The sequence below is a fragment of the Hevea brasiliensis genome, chromosome 9, assembly GCF_030052815.1.
Source record: "Hevea brasiliensis isolate MT/VB/25A 57/8 chromosome 9, ASM3005281v1, whole genome shotgun sequence".
NCBI lineage: Eukaryota > Viridiplantae > Streptophyta > Magnoliopsida > Malpighiales > Euphorbiaceae > Hevea > Hevea brasiliensis.
In genome coordinates, this window is record NC_079501.1 from 18,241,884 (window position 1) to 18,255,300 (window position 13,417).

Sequence of the window (13,417 nt, forward strand, 5' to 3'; positions counted from 1 at the left end):
TGATTATCCATTGGCTTCGATTATTTTTAGAGTCGTGTTATTGTCAGAGCTTTTTCAATATAATTTTTTTTAAAATTAAACAAAAATATTTCTTTTGAAAAAAAATTTACTTTCTTATAAATTAAAAAATAAATACATAACATTCATTGCATACTTTAATTATTTTAAGTAACAAAATATAAATAAATTATAGCATCTTAAAATTTATTTAGTTTCATGATTTTTTTACAAAAAAAAAAAAATCCAATAGCATTATATAAAATTAGGAAAAATTGCCGAAAATTAGGGAGAAGCCACGCGGAAATCTAGCACGCGCTACGTCATCAGCAGCACCAGAAGCCAGGATCACCGATTAATCGAACGTGTGACGTTCCTTTATAAAACACACGGACCCACATTTCCTTTCTGCAACCTCCAGATTCTTGCCACGTGTTGAACGCTCGTTAGCAAATGGGACCAACACCTGTATTATTCTTTTCATTCCACTTTCTCTATCGACCGAATCCCCAACATAAAACACCCCTGGAATTCCATAATAATTACAGAATACTGCCACTTCCGTATTAAAATACCCTTATCCGTAGATTTCTACGGCCGCTAAATGCCCCTTGTTCTCAGCTTGTTTATATCGCTCTAGATTCACGCCAAACGCTTCTCTGGCTCTCCCCTTCTTCTCTCTCTCTCTCTCTCTCTCTCTCTCTCTCTCTCTCTCTTGTCGGTGTTGAGATCTTGCAGCTTCTGCACTCTAAGCCATACACTGCAGCTTCCTTGAAGATTAAAAAAAGGCCATAACAACTCTGGTCTAGGGTTTCTTAATTTATTTGGATCTGTACGCAAGGGAAGGCCGAAAGGTCAAGGAAATGCTAGAATTATTGTTATTGTTCCCGTTACTGGATTGTCGAGAGGCGCTCGCTGCTTTATGCTAGCTTTAGTGGTGGGATTGTGGAAAGAGGCGGAGGAGGTGGAGGTGCGTATGACGGAATTGGTGGTGTTGTGGATTTTATGTGCGCTGGTGAAGGATTCGAGGAGGGTAATAAGGTGGAATTGTGGGTTGTTCATAAGGAGCAGGGGTAGATGGGGCAAATGTGGCTGATCCTTTCTTCTTCTTATTGTTGAGGTTTATTTTTCCTTCTTTTTTCTTCTTGTTTCCTGGTTTTTTTATCTCAACTGGCCAAAGCAGATTGTCGTTTGGACAAACAGTTTTAAGTTTGGCAGTTTTATAAGAGAGAGAAAACAATAATGCAGCAAGATCACTGGAAGAAGGTGATGGATTATTCTTGTGTTAACTTCATTACTAAGCCTTTTCATTCCTGAGAAACTATGATGTGTCTTTTTTTTTTCCCCTTCTTTTTCCTTTCTTGTTTATATGAAGGAAAAATCTTATTAATTTTATGTATCTAATTGGGAGCTGATTACTATTTAATGCAATTGTGTAAGAAGGAGATCACTCTTCTTGAATGTTAATTAGCTAAATCTTCTATATCTCAAAGAAAATTATTTTCAAGTCTCCATCTCATATAAACTGGCAAAGTTTTGCATTTACGATAGTTATCCTATTCAACTATTTAATCCTAATGCTAGAGAAAAAAAAATCTGTCTGGTAGGTAGGTGGGATTTTTCTGGTAGGTTTTGTTATGAAAATTGTGATAACAGCATGTATGTTCTTTTGGTATTTTCTTTGCGGGAGAGGCTTTGTGTGTGTGTGTGTGTGTGTGTGTGTGTTACATGTATGCTGCTTTTAATTTCTTTTTTTTTTAATTTTTCTTTTTTTTATTTTTATTTTTTATGTTTTGCATTGCCAATACGGATAATGTAGCATCATCGAATCTGAATTTATTTTTGAGTAGTGGGTTTCTTTCTATTTCTGGAGTGCAACCCATTGACATAAATGCAAATCCTCTTCTATGATTTCATTACAATGCGTTTTTCCTTTTTTTTTTTTTTTTTCCTTTATTCTCCTTCCTTATTTTCAGGTGGATTACATACTGCCTAATGAGTGGATTTTCTTACCAGTTATCAAAAACTTTTTTCCCTATTAAATATTCGTGTTTCCTGCATCAATTCATCTTCATTCTTTTTTTTTTAAAAAAAAACTTGATTTTTAGAGTTTTATTCGTCAGTTTATGATTTTCTACAACTTGGAGCAAAAGAATTTGACTATTTTCCAGTTTATTAATATTTGTGTATTGCCTACATTTGAAGCTGCAGGTTTGGTTGGATTGTGGTTTGAGCAAGCTACTCTTTTTTTTTTTTTTTTTTAGATTTCGTTTTCAATGATCCTTCATGATTCAGAGTATGTCTGATATGTGAAAATGGAATTTGTTAGGTTCTAGTTCAGGATACTTAGCTCTCAAAAACTCAGTTTCTAGTTAAATTCACTTCTTATTTTATTATCTTAGTAGATGTGAAATATTTGTGTTTGTGCCTTATATTTTAGCCTATGCATATTTTAATGGTTTCATTCACTTTATTTGCATTCGATGAATTCCAATTGTTATTTCCTGCTATTACAATTGTATACAAGGTAAAAGTATGATGACTTTTAGATACTGTAGAGTAGAGCTATTTGGAAAATGAATTGAAATTATTGCAGTGGAGAAAACTTTTGATCTTGTTACAGTTGCCATTAAGTACTGTTAAAATAAATTTCCATTTTGACTATTCTTATTAGAATGCCCTTTGTTCTTCCTTTTTCCATGTATTTCATACCCTGGCCATTTTAACTAAAAAATGAAGAAACTTTTATTTATGTCAGTGAAGTTTTTGATACGGATAGCATGAGTATAGTTTTCATTAATTACAAAAGATACCACTAAAGGTTTTCCATTGCTTTGTTAGAGGGGCATTCTTCAAGTCCTTTAAGTATTAAATAACATTGGACACATTTTTGGACAAGAATCTAATAACTCTTGATTTGACATTCATTGGTAACACAGACAACGTTCAGTTGGATATGATAAAAGAATATAATGGCAAGGAACGTGAAGAGAATCTTATGCAAAATATAAATTTCCACTGCTCTGCATTTAGTTTCATACCATACAAACTTAAAAAGCACACACACTCACTTGGGACATAAAATGCATGTATATATATTTGTATATGTAGGGTATGGTAGGAGCTTCTTGCAGTGTATTTATCATGGTATTTGTTTGTGTTTTCATCTGACTTGGAATTCTATGCTTCAGAATTCAACAGAGATGGACTTCTTCTCTGAATATGGTGATGCCAATAGGTATAAAATTCAGGAAGTAATTGGCAAAGGCAGTTATGGCGTTGTTTGCTCAGCAATTGTCACCCACACTGGTGAAAAAGTGGCAATAAAGAAAATACATGATATCTTTGAACACATTTCAGATGCTGCTCGTATTCTTCGTGAAATAAAGCTGCTTAGACTCCTAAGACATCCTGATATTGTGGAAATTAAGCATATTATGCTTCCACCTTCAAGAAGGGATTTCAAAGATATTTATGTTGTTTTTGAGCTAATGGAGTCGGATCTACATCAAGTCATTAAAGCCAATGATGACTTGACGCGAGAGCACCATCAGTTTTTTCTTTACCAGCTTCTTCGTGCATTAAAGTATATCCACACAGGTATTACAGTTATCTTATTGCTTTATTACTTTAATACATATTTTTACTTAATATTTGTCAAAAGCAAATTTGGGTGACTGATTTCCAATCAGCCAATGGATGACATATATAGATGTCGAAGATTTCCAAATGATGCCTTGTCTTGTCCTGAACCTTTTTATATTGGCAACAAATTCACTACCTGCATAAGTCAACCCTTTCAATCTTAATGTAATATTATTTGGAACTTCTCTCTTTGTCGTAATGTGATTTTCCTGAAATTTTAGATTGTATTTGTTATTATCTTTATTTGTCTTTTTCACTCCTTTCCTCTCTTAATTCCTTTTCTTATTCAGCTGTTGGATCGCACAAGTCTAATTCTAACTTATTGCCTGCAGCAAATGTCTATCATCGAGATTTAAAGCCAAAGAATATATTAGCAAATGCAAACTGTAAACTTAAAATTTGTGATTTTGGGCTGGCACGAGTTGCTTTCAGTGATACCCCTACAACAGTATTTTGGACGGTATGCCATCTATCATATTAGAGCTATTATAATTGCTATACTTCAGGCATAGACCCAGATTGGGCATATTTATCTTTATATATCTAGGAATGGAGGAGCTGATTGTTTGAAATTGTATGGTTTATTACAGGACTATGTTGCAACACGATGGTATAGAGCTCCTGAACTCTGTGGATCATTTTTTTCCAAGGTTTGTTCAGGAACATATGGTTTGACAAATTTAAAATTTATTCAGTATCCAAGTCTATGATTTCATAGATCTAATGACTATAATACACTTGTTTTTTTGTATCTGTATATTTGTTTTTAGAGTAATAAAATATTTTCTTGCATTTATATAGGACTAGGGTCCTGGATATGAAGTTTAAGAGGGTAGTTATATAGGTCGGTTCTAATTATTTTACTTCCTCTTCTATGAAATGAGGCTTTTGGTGAAGAAAGAAGCGGGCGTTAGCATATTTAATGCATAATTGTCCAGTGGTTAAATTCCCTATTGGAGGAGCTTAAGTTATATGTTTTAAACACAATAAAATATTGGCTTAACACTCAGAGTGCTGAATATTAAGTTATAAATTTGCTGTGTTTTTGTGAGTTAACGTTATTTTGATATAGACATCGGAATGTGATTGGTTCAGTAATTTTTTTCTGCTTGGCAATGACAAGTTTTGAAATACCATGTTCGGTATGTTTGCTGCTCTGTCATGTGAGCATAAAAGTCCATTTTCCCCTTCTTTTGTGGAGGAAAATCATCACCAAATTTGTGACCATTCTAAACTAAATAAAGTCCGTAATGAGAGTATTAGAGAAAAGGCAGGAGTGGTGCCAATTGAGGATAAGTTGAGAGAAAGGAGATTGAGGTGGTTTGGTCATGTGAAGCGTAAACATACGAAGGTTCCAGTTAGACAAGTAGAGCACATTAGATTGGAGGATAGAAAGAAAAGAAGGGGTAGACCTAAACTGACTTGGAGGAGAGTAGTACAATATGACCTAGAAGCATTACACATTTCCGAGGATTTAACCCAAAATCGTTTAGGGTGGAGAAAGAGAATCCATATAGCCGACCCCAAATTTTTGGATAAAGGCTTAGTTGAGTTGAGTTGAGTATAGTATAGTGAACGCTGCCTATGTTCTAAAGTTGGTTCCTCATCTATGATTTTATTTTGGATTTTACATCAGCAGCTAGAGTTTCACTTTATGGCCTTGGTTATTCACATATCATGGGCTTTGATCTGGGGATGAGATTGAAGTCTCATGTCACTCATCCCTAATCCAGATAATTGTCCATGTTGCAACTTTCAATTTGCAACCAAACAGAAGAAATTTATTTTCTTAAATTTTTTCCTCGAAAATATGTTTCATTGTCAAATTTCTGTGAAACAAATGGAACCTTAGATTCCCCAGATTTGGAGTATAATTTGCAGATATGTAATAGAAAAAGGGTGGAGTGGCACTTTGAATTAGTGGGCATCTTCTGTCAATGATAGTCACCAATATTATTGGTCTTAGGTAGTTGTTTTTGCTTGCTTTGGTAAATGCTGCCAGCCTCTTGCGATTGTGATTCAATTGATTGTTTCTATTTCTATGTTATTCTTTTCTTCTCCCCCCATCTTTAGTTTCTCCTTCAACATTATGGAGATCTCCTGTTTTCAGTAAAACCCTGCATGAGAGATGGGATGGTGTCCACCATATGACATCCTATCCAATCCTATCTTATGTGGCAGTTCATACCCCACATGCTCCTGCACATCCAAGACGCTTTTTATGGAAAAGCATAAATAGAAAAATATATCATCAAAATGTTAGTGTATCCAGTGTCAGATAAAAAATTAGCATGGCAAGGTAGGAAAACAAATGTATAAGTTTTCTGCAACAGTTTTTTGTTTCATCCTATATAGGAGAAGTGCCAAAATGTGTTCTTTTTTCCAGGATAATTATAAAAAATGATTTTGGTTCTCTTGCAATTTTTGCTTTCCACTTACTTTTGCTGTTTTAACCTGATGGCATCTGGATACAGTATACACCAGCAATTGATATATGGAGTATAGGTTGCATCTTTGCTGAAGTACTAACAGGGAAACCACTCTTTCCCGGTAAAAATGTTGTTCATCAATTGGATTTGATGACGGATCTGCTTGGTACCCCATCATTAGATACAATATCACGGGTAAGTGAAATTATTTTTTAGTAGTTCTTGTACAAGTATTTGGTCATGTTGCTCAAGTTTGAATTTCACACTTAGGCTCCATTTGTTTCTTGGAAATTATGTACCCAGAAAACAGTTTCTGCATTTTTTGGAAGGGACTTAAGAAAATTAGTCAACGGAAAATGTTTTTCTACTAAAGGAGAAATTAGGACATTTTTAAGGAATTTGCTTCCTCTTTTGAAAAGAGGAAAACAATCTGCGGACTTGACTAACTGATTGAAAGAGAAAAAAAAACCTGTTAGGAAACTACATAAAATTTACTCATTAGTCTACCAATTAGTGCTATTCATCTTTGATAGTCACTGGTAAACAATGGCAGTGACAACCACAATTTGCCATTTATTGTGTAATTTTTCATATTCATTGATGAATAGCAATATATGAAATTTTTATATGTCCAAAGAATTTTTTTTGTACAAATAGGTTTAAAGATTTTTCATAAGCTTATAAATTGAAGAAAAATTAATATTTTCCAGTGTATTCTGAACGCTAGAAAATGATTTCATACTATTTTCATTATTGCAACCAAACAATAGGAAATAAATTGGAAAATGTTTTCCACAAAATATTTTCCATAGTCATTATTTTTGGCCAAACAAATAGACCTTAATGTGTGCTTATGATTGCTCAATTTACATTCATGTGTATAAACTGAATACCTACGCACACTTGTACCAGTACCACAATGAGCTTACACACTCGCATAGTCACATGCATACAAACAGCCAACCCAGAAAGTTTCTTGCACATAAAACACATACAAGTTAATGTAGGACCATGAAAAGACAATAAAAAAACACAGAGAAAAGGCATGAAGCTCTAAATTTTGATTTCAATTTTAATCATCCAAATTCAACTTGACATTGAAAGAACTGCTAATAATACTTGTATAGGTAATGTAAAAAGACCATAGCCCTAATAACAAAGCCAAATGCTAAAAAATGCCTTAAATAATTAAGACATCAAAACTATCTGATAAATTATTTTCTTAATTTTGTTTCTAAAATATATAGACCTAAAATGTTTAACATATTAACGACTTCATTCTTTCCAGGTTCGAAATGATAAGGCAAGGAAATATTTAACTACCATGAGGAAAAAGCAGCCTGTGCCATTTGCTCAGAAATTTCCAAATGCTGATCCATTGGCACTGCGTCTGTTGGAAAGGCTACTTGCTTTTGATCCAAAAGACAGGCCAACTGCTAAAGAGGTTTGCTTATTCTCTCTTTTTTTTCCCTTGACACAAATCTGATGAAAAATGTGGTCAGTTTAGGGTGTGGCATCTGGATATTTTGCTTTACAATGGTTAACAAATCAAATTTTGACCCGGTACTTCCTCAGGCATTAGCAGATCCTTACTTCAAGGGACTGGCAAAAGTTGAGAGGGAGCCATCCTGTCAACCAATAACAAAGATGGAGTTTGAGTTTGAGAGGCGAAAAGTTACAAAGGAGGACATAAGAGAGCTAATTTTTCGAGAGATACTGGAATACCATCCTCAATTGCTCAAGGACTACATAAATGGAACAGAGAGGACTAACTTTCTTTATCCAAGGTTCCATATCATTCTCCTTCTCTCTCTCCGCACCTCTAGCGATAAGCACGCTGAGGTTCTAAATTTCATGGTTTCTCTAACATTTTTCATCTTACAGATGTAGTTAATATAATTATCTCTTTGCTTCCACTTTGCCCTAATTTTATGTCTTATGCACACAGTGCTGTTGATCAATTTAGAAGGCAGTTTGCACATCTTGAGGAAAATGGTAGTAAAAGTGGGCCGATAATTCCACTTGAAAGAAAACATGTATCTCTTCCTAGGTAAATATATATGGGATTTTCATTTGCGGCTATGTTATTTGTTTACTTACAACTAATTCTTGTTGCTTTTATTATTTTGCTATTAGTTTTTGGTACAAGTTATGTTTACTCGTCTCTTGCTGTTTATGTTATGTGTAAGTCAAATTAGACGATGATGTTGATGATTTTAACAGCTGGTGTATTTAGTGGTTACAATCTGATGTTGTTGAGAGCCAAGGATGAAACCAGGTTTTACAAGTTTTCCATAAACTGGTGGACACAATAACATTGTGGGCCATGCTTGAAAGGAAGAAAACATTGCTCTTTGTCTAGGCTTTAAATTGTCCGTTGCATCCCATGTGCCCATTATGCAGCAAAGAAATGGCTTTCTGATGTGGATTTGAATTTGGATTTACAGAATGACAGCCATATCACCCTTATTGATCCAGTAAATTGGTATCATTTATGTTAATCTGATGTGGAACTTGATGAAAGTTATTTGGCTGTTACATTTATCTTGTCAATGGAAGAAACATTGGTGACATGCTGTTATTTAAAACTCTAATTTGAGATGGATGAATTGGACAATGGTGAGAATGCAGGAGCAACAAGGTGTTGGATAAATTAGATAACATAGGAGTGTGGATGAAGTAAAGAAGATTATACTGAATGGGCACATGTGAACATTGAATGATGTGTAGTTACTAGTAAAACGAATGCAATGATGACAAAAATTGCAGTAATACTGAACTGTTAGCAAAGCATAATATAAATAGTGAGTAATTCAAAGCAAAAGAAGGATATAGATTTAGGTTGTTCGTGTACAGATAACCATTAAATCAAACTGAACCAATATGAATTAGAAATTTGGTTTGGTTTAGGATTTGGAAGAGTGTTGTTCGGTTTGAAGAAGAAGAAGAAGAAGAAGAGAGATGGATTTATTTTTTCTTTCTTTTTATTTCCTTTCTTCTTGACAGAAATATAAATTGGTACCTTTCTTTCCTTCTTAGAGGTCTTTAGTTTGTTGCTATATAAATAATTCTTGACCTCTTACTACGATAGTGGCATGCGCATTGTGTTTGGCTTATGTTTCCTTTAAATTGCCTAGTGATTACAACAAATTTCCTTCTATTCTATTTACAGGTCTACAATTATACATTCAAACACAATTCCTCCCAGAGAACAAAATATTGCTTCTTTGAGAGATCGGCAGGCGGCGGAGGAAACTTACAGCAAAAATTCCCGAGATTCTGAGGGAACTCATGTAAATATATCAACCCTGCATGCGCCACAAAGAATTCCAATGGGTACACACAGTCCCTTTTGCTAACTAATTATGGGTTTAAATATTATTTTATATGCAAATAATAATTTCTTATATGTACTGGAACAGCTAAACCAGGAAAGGTTGTGGGGCCAGTTGTTCCATACGACAATGGAAGTATTATGAAAGATGCCTATGACCCAAGAACATTTATTAGAGGCTCGTTAGTTCCTCCTCAGGCGATCCCTTCTGCATATGGCTACTGCAAATCTAGTACAGGGAAGCAAGATAGATCTGCCTCAGAAACCCAGAGGGAATTGTCTTCACAAAAGCAAGTCCAGCAATGTAGCATAGCTACTAAATATGCACCAGATATAGCTATCAATATCGACTCCAACCCCTTTTTTCTGACCCGGGCAGGAATGAATAAGGTCGATGACCAAATTTCAATCAATACAAATTTGCTGCATGCCAAGGCTCAGCACGGTGGGATCAGCCCTGCTGTAACTGCCCCGGCTTCTCACAGAAAAGTTGGTACAGTTCAATATGGTATGACAAAGATGTACTAAAGCAAGCAGTGGAAGGAGTCGCTGTTCTTGTGCTAAACGGACAGAATCCATGTACAGGAAATTACAAAACTAAAGAAGAGCGATGGATGGAGCTTTATTGCGAGAGCCAGTCGAGTTTAGGCACTAGGTTTGGTCATGAGTAACTACATACTGGATGTCGTGAAAAAGATGTACATATATTAGATAAAACTCTACATGAGAACTCAATTTTTATAAAATAAAAATCCCAATAAAGCAACCATCATTTTTCTTTTCTGTTCGTTGCAGTTCTTGATAGTCTTCGGTGGTTCATCACCCGGCTCAACTTTTCATAAATAGACCACTACCGTAAAAAGGGTTTATATTTTTTTATATATTTCTTTGAATTGATAATAATGCCAGGTGTTTCTTAAACTTGTTTGGATTGATCTTGAAGACCTCCTGCGTGCGTGCACGGTCACGCCTGCAATGGTTGGTTACCAGCAGTCAAAAATTTATAACCAAGGATCTTCATCAAGGCGGCTAAAATAAGCAGTCATTGATTTTTTTTTAATTATTTTATTTTTTACAAATTTAAATTTGAAACTTTTTAACCTTAAACTAATGAAAAAGGCTCTATTTTTTATGGAAGAGATTTTGAAAAAGAAGAAATATCTGAAAAGATTTGCAAGATTAGGATGACTTTATAATGGTTTTTAATTTGAAAGTTGTAAAATAAGTCGGAATTTTTCTTTATGTAATTTAATACATATTTGTGGAGAGGAAAATATGATAACGAAATGAGACTAAAAAAAAAAACTCTGTAAGAATAATAATCCTTGAATCTCGAGGAAAATGAACTGAACATAATTTACTAATATTATACTTGAAATAAGTACGGAATTTAAAAAAAAAAAAATGTAGTGAGATTGGATTAATCCACGAATTGTGAAGACAAGAAAAGGGTAGCAGCAAGCAGATGTTGCGTGTGAAAAAAAAGGAATAGCAGATTAGGAGGTGGGTCTGATCACATGGAATGGGAGAGGGATCCCAACGTGCCTCTTCACTCTCAATCACTTCGCAAATTTCCTTTCGGTTTCCCTCCTGGAAACACTTCCACCCCTTAAGGTTGGCTGTCAGGAGAATTTTCGCTGTCCTTCTAAACTTTAATTTTTAATTGGGTTTGAAAGAATTCGGTTTAAATTTAAAATTCTATAGTTGGAATAAAACTATACCTTCTATTCACTACTTGAGCCTATAAAATTTTAATAAAAATATAAAAAAAGGGATGCCTGCGGGTTCAAATAATATGAATGCAGTAGCAGAAGATACTTTTTTTTAATTTAATTTAAGATAATAATAAGAAAAATTTTGTATGGGGCTCAAGGTGGGTCCCTATCTTAAAGGTCCACCTGGCACCTATGCCATTGCTAGTGATTCGGACCATAGGAGAGAGATAGAGGGAGGGAGGCATGCACATGGGTGGTGTTAGGTCCAAGAAAATCATGGGATCACATGTGCTTTCTCTTCCCTTTCTTTTTGCTTACTGGACCCCATTTAGCACCCTTACTAGTCTACACCACTCCTTTTTTTTTTCTTTTACTTTTATCTCACTAGCGTCTTCTCAGACTCTGAGCGTTGGCCTTTCAAAACTAAAATCCCACCGCACATTGGCAGCGCCTGGATGGATTGCGTCTACAATCAAACCAAAACCCGGTCCGATTAAACTTAAAATCAAAATCGATTAACTATTCTTTATTCAATTAGAATAATCTGGGATCAAACTTAAAACCATCTACAAATTGGAATTGGTACCATCAATTTGGATATAAAATCGGACCAAGACCTACTAAAGTTAAATTTTTGTTTAATAAAATCGATATATAAAATCATGAATTATGATAAAATTTATGTAGAATTCATTATTGTATAATTTTTTACTAAGGCAGCTTCAATTGGGCGCCGCATATCGTCGTTTATTTGTATCAAAATGCCCACGCTACTTGGAAACGCGTGCCCCTCACCCCACACTCTAATCCAAAACAGGGACTCGGGAACCCAAATAAAGGTAGGCCCAGCTTCGTTGGCATTGATATTTCTGAAACTCAACCTACAATAATTCAACACTGAACGCCCTCACAATTCATTCTTATCAATACCCCTTCTTCTTCTTCTTCTTCTTCTTCTTCTTCTTCTCCTGAAGGGCTTCTACTTTGAAACCATGGAGAATGGTTTAAACCCAGTAGCCGTGCCCACATTTCACAAGAAAGAAAGGAAAGCCCACAAAAAATCTGAGCCCAAAAACGATGTGCATGAATCATTAGTGAGTTTCCGAAAAGGCAGGAGACCGGAAACGCACCGTAGAAGTAGAACAAGAAGAAATATAAGAGAAATGAAGATTCAAGAAAAGGAGGATGATGGGGTGATGATGAGTGGTAGCTGTCAAGATGATGATGATAAAGAAGAGGTGGAGAGAAAGATTGTGGCATTGCAGAGGATAGTGCCTGGAGGTGAGTCACTTGGGGTTGACAAGTTATTTCAAGAGACTGCTGGTTATATTTTGGCTTTGCAGTGCCAAATTAAAGCCATGAGAGTCTTTGTAAGCTTTCTCCAAGGGATGGAGAAGGAGAAGATCAGCAAGTTTGGAGGTTAAAAGGGTCAATTTCTAAATATTTTTAATCATATTGTGAGTTTTTTATTTTTCTCCTTTTAAATATGGGAGCAATTTTCCCTTTTTTTTTTTAAGATTTAGAATTTGTTTAACGGTCAGAAATTACTGAGAATGTTAAGAAATGGGTTTTCATTAATTTATTGAAAATGTAGATTTTTTGTTTATGAATTAGAATGTAGAATATGTTAGCATGTATTTTGCATTTATGGACCGTTTTTTTTTTTTTTTTTTTACATGTAAAATAGTGAAGAAATTCTAAAGGGGAAGAAGAAGGGGTTGTGAAATTTCAATACAAGGTAGTTGTTATGAGTAGAACAATTTTTCTATTTTGTTTTGTTTTTATTATGTTCCATTTTCCCATCATTAAGCCCTCCAAAGCCTAATTATTACTTTATCAAAAGGGTTTTGCTGATAATTTTAATCACTAAATTATAAAATATTCCACAATAAGTTGTGATCTTACTCATTTGTCATTTCAAATAAATTTATTATTTAAAAACTTACTATACATATAATCTTAAAAAAATTCAATCTAATTTTAATTATTGATTTGTTATAATAATTTTTATTATTTATTATGAAATATGTAAAATAATAAGCATAATTATTTTTTTTTTTAAAAAATTATTTTGATATAATATTAATCATTCAAGAAAAATTTTTTGGGCTTGTTCCCTCAACGGTGGTTGTGTGAAGTCTTTTGAGGCTTTGTCACTTATAATTGAAGAAAAAATCTCACCAAAACCCATAACGCATTTTTGTTCGCCAATTAACCCATTACAATTGAGAACTAATATTTTCATTGTGGGAAAGAAGGATAATACGCGAATTAAGAGTGTTTAGTGAGTTAAAAAA

The 13,417-nt window shown here is 34.2% G+C and overlaps 2 protein-coding genes across 3 annotated transcripts; both read left to right on the plus strand.

The window, feature by feature from the left end:
• The first annotated feature begins 651 nt into the window (after nucleotides 1-651).
• On the plus strand, nucleotides 652-10,188 carry LOC110673850 (mitogen-activated protein kinase 20). Of its 2 annotated transcripts, none has more exons than XM_021837076.2 (10): nucleotides 652-1,117; nucleotides 3,189-3,597; nucleotides 3,975-4,102; nucleotides 4,233-4,292; nucleotides 6,117-6,266; nucleotides 7,360-7,515; nucleotides 7,647-7,858; nucleotides 8,020-8,121; nucleotides 9,244-9,407; nucleotides 9,494-10,188. In XM_021837076.2, the coding sequence occupies exons 2-10, from the start codon at nucleotides 3,201-3,203 to the stop codon at nucleotides 9,931-9,933; spliced, it is 1,809 nt and encodes a 602-aa protein (XP_021692768.2). In that variant the 5' UTR covers nucleotides 652-1,117; nucleotides 3,189-3,200; the 3' UTR covers nucleotides 9,934-10,188. The 2 variants fall into 2 exon arrangements, with proteins under 2 accessions (XP_021692768.2, XP_021692767.2); XM_021837075.2 differs by having other exon boundaries at nucleotides 653-1,263.
• A 1,845-nt stretch (nucleotides 10,189-12,033) lies between these two features.
• Nucleotides 12,034-12,594, plus strand: LOC110673851 (transcription factor PAR1-like). The gene has a single exon (XM_021837078.2). It carries the CDS (start codon nucleotides 12,113-12,115, stop codon nucleotides 12,542-12,544), a length of 432 nt encoding a protein of 143 aa, XP_021692770.2. The 5' UTR covers nucleotides 12,034-12,112; the 3' UTR covers nucleotides 12,545-12,594.
• The last annotated feature ends 823 nt before the right edge of the window (nucleotides 12,595-13,417 follow it).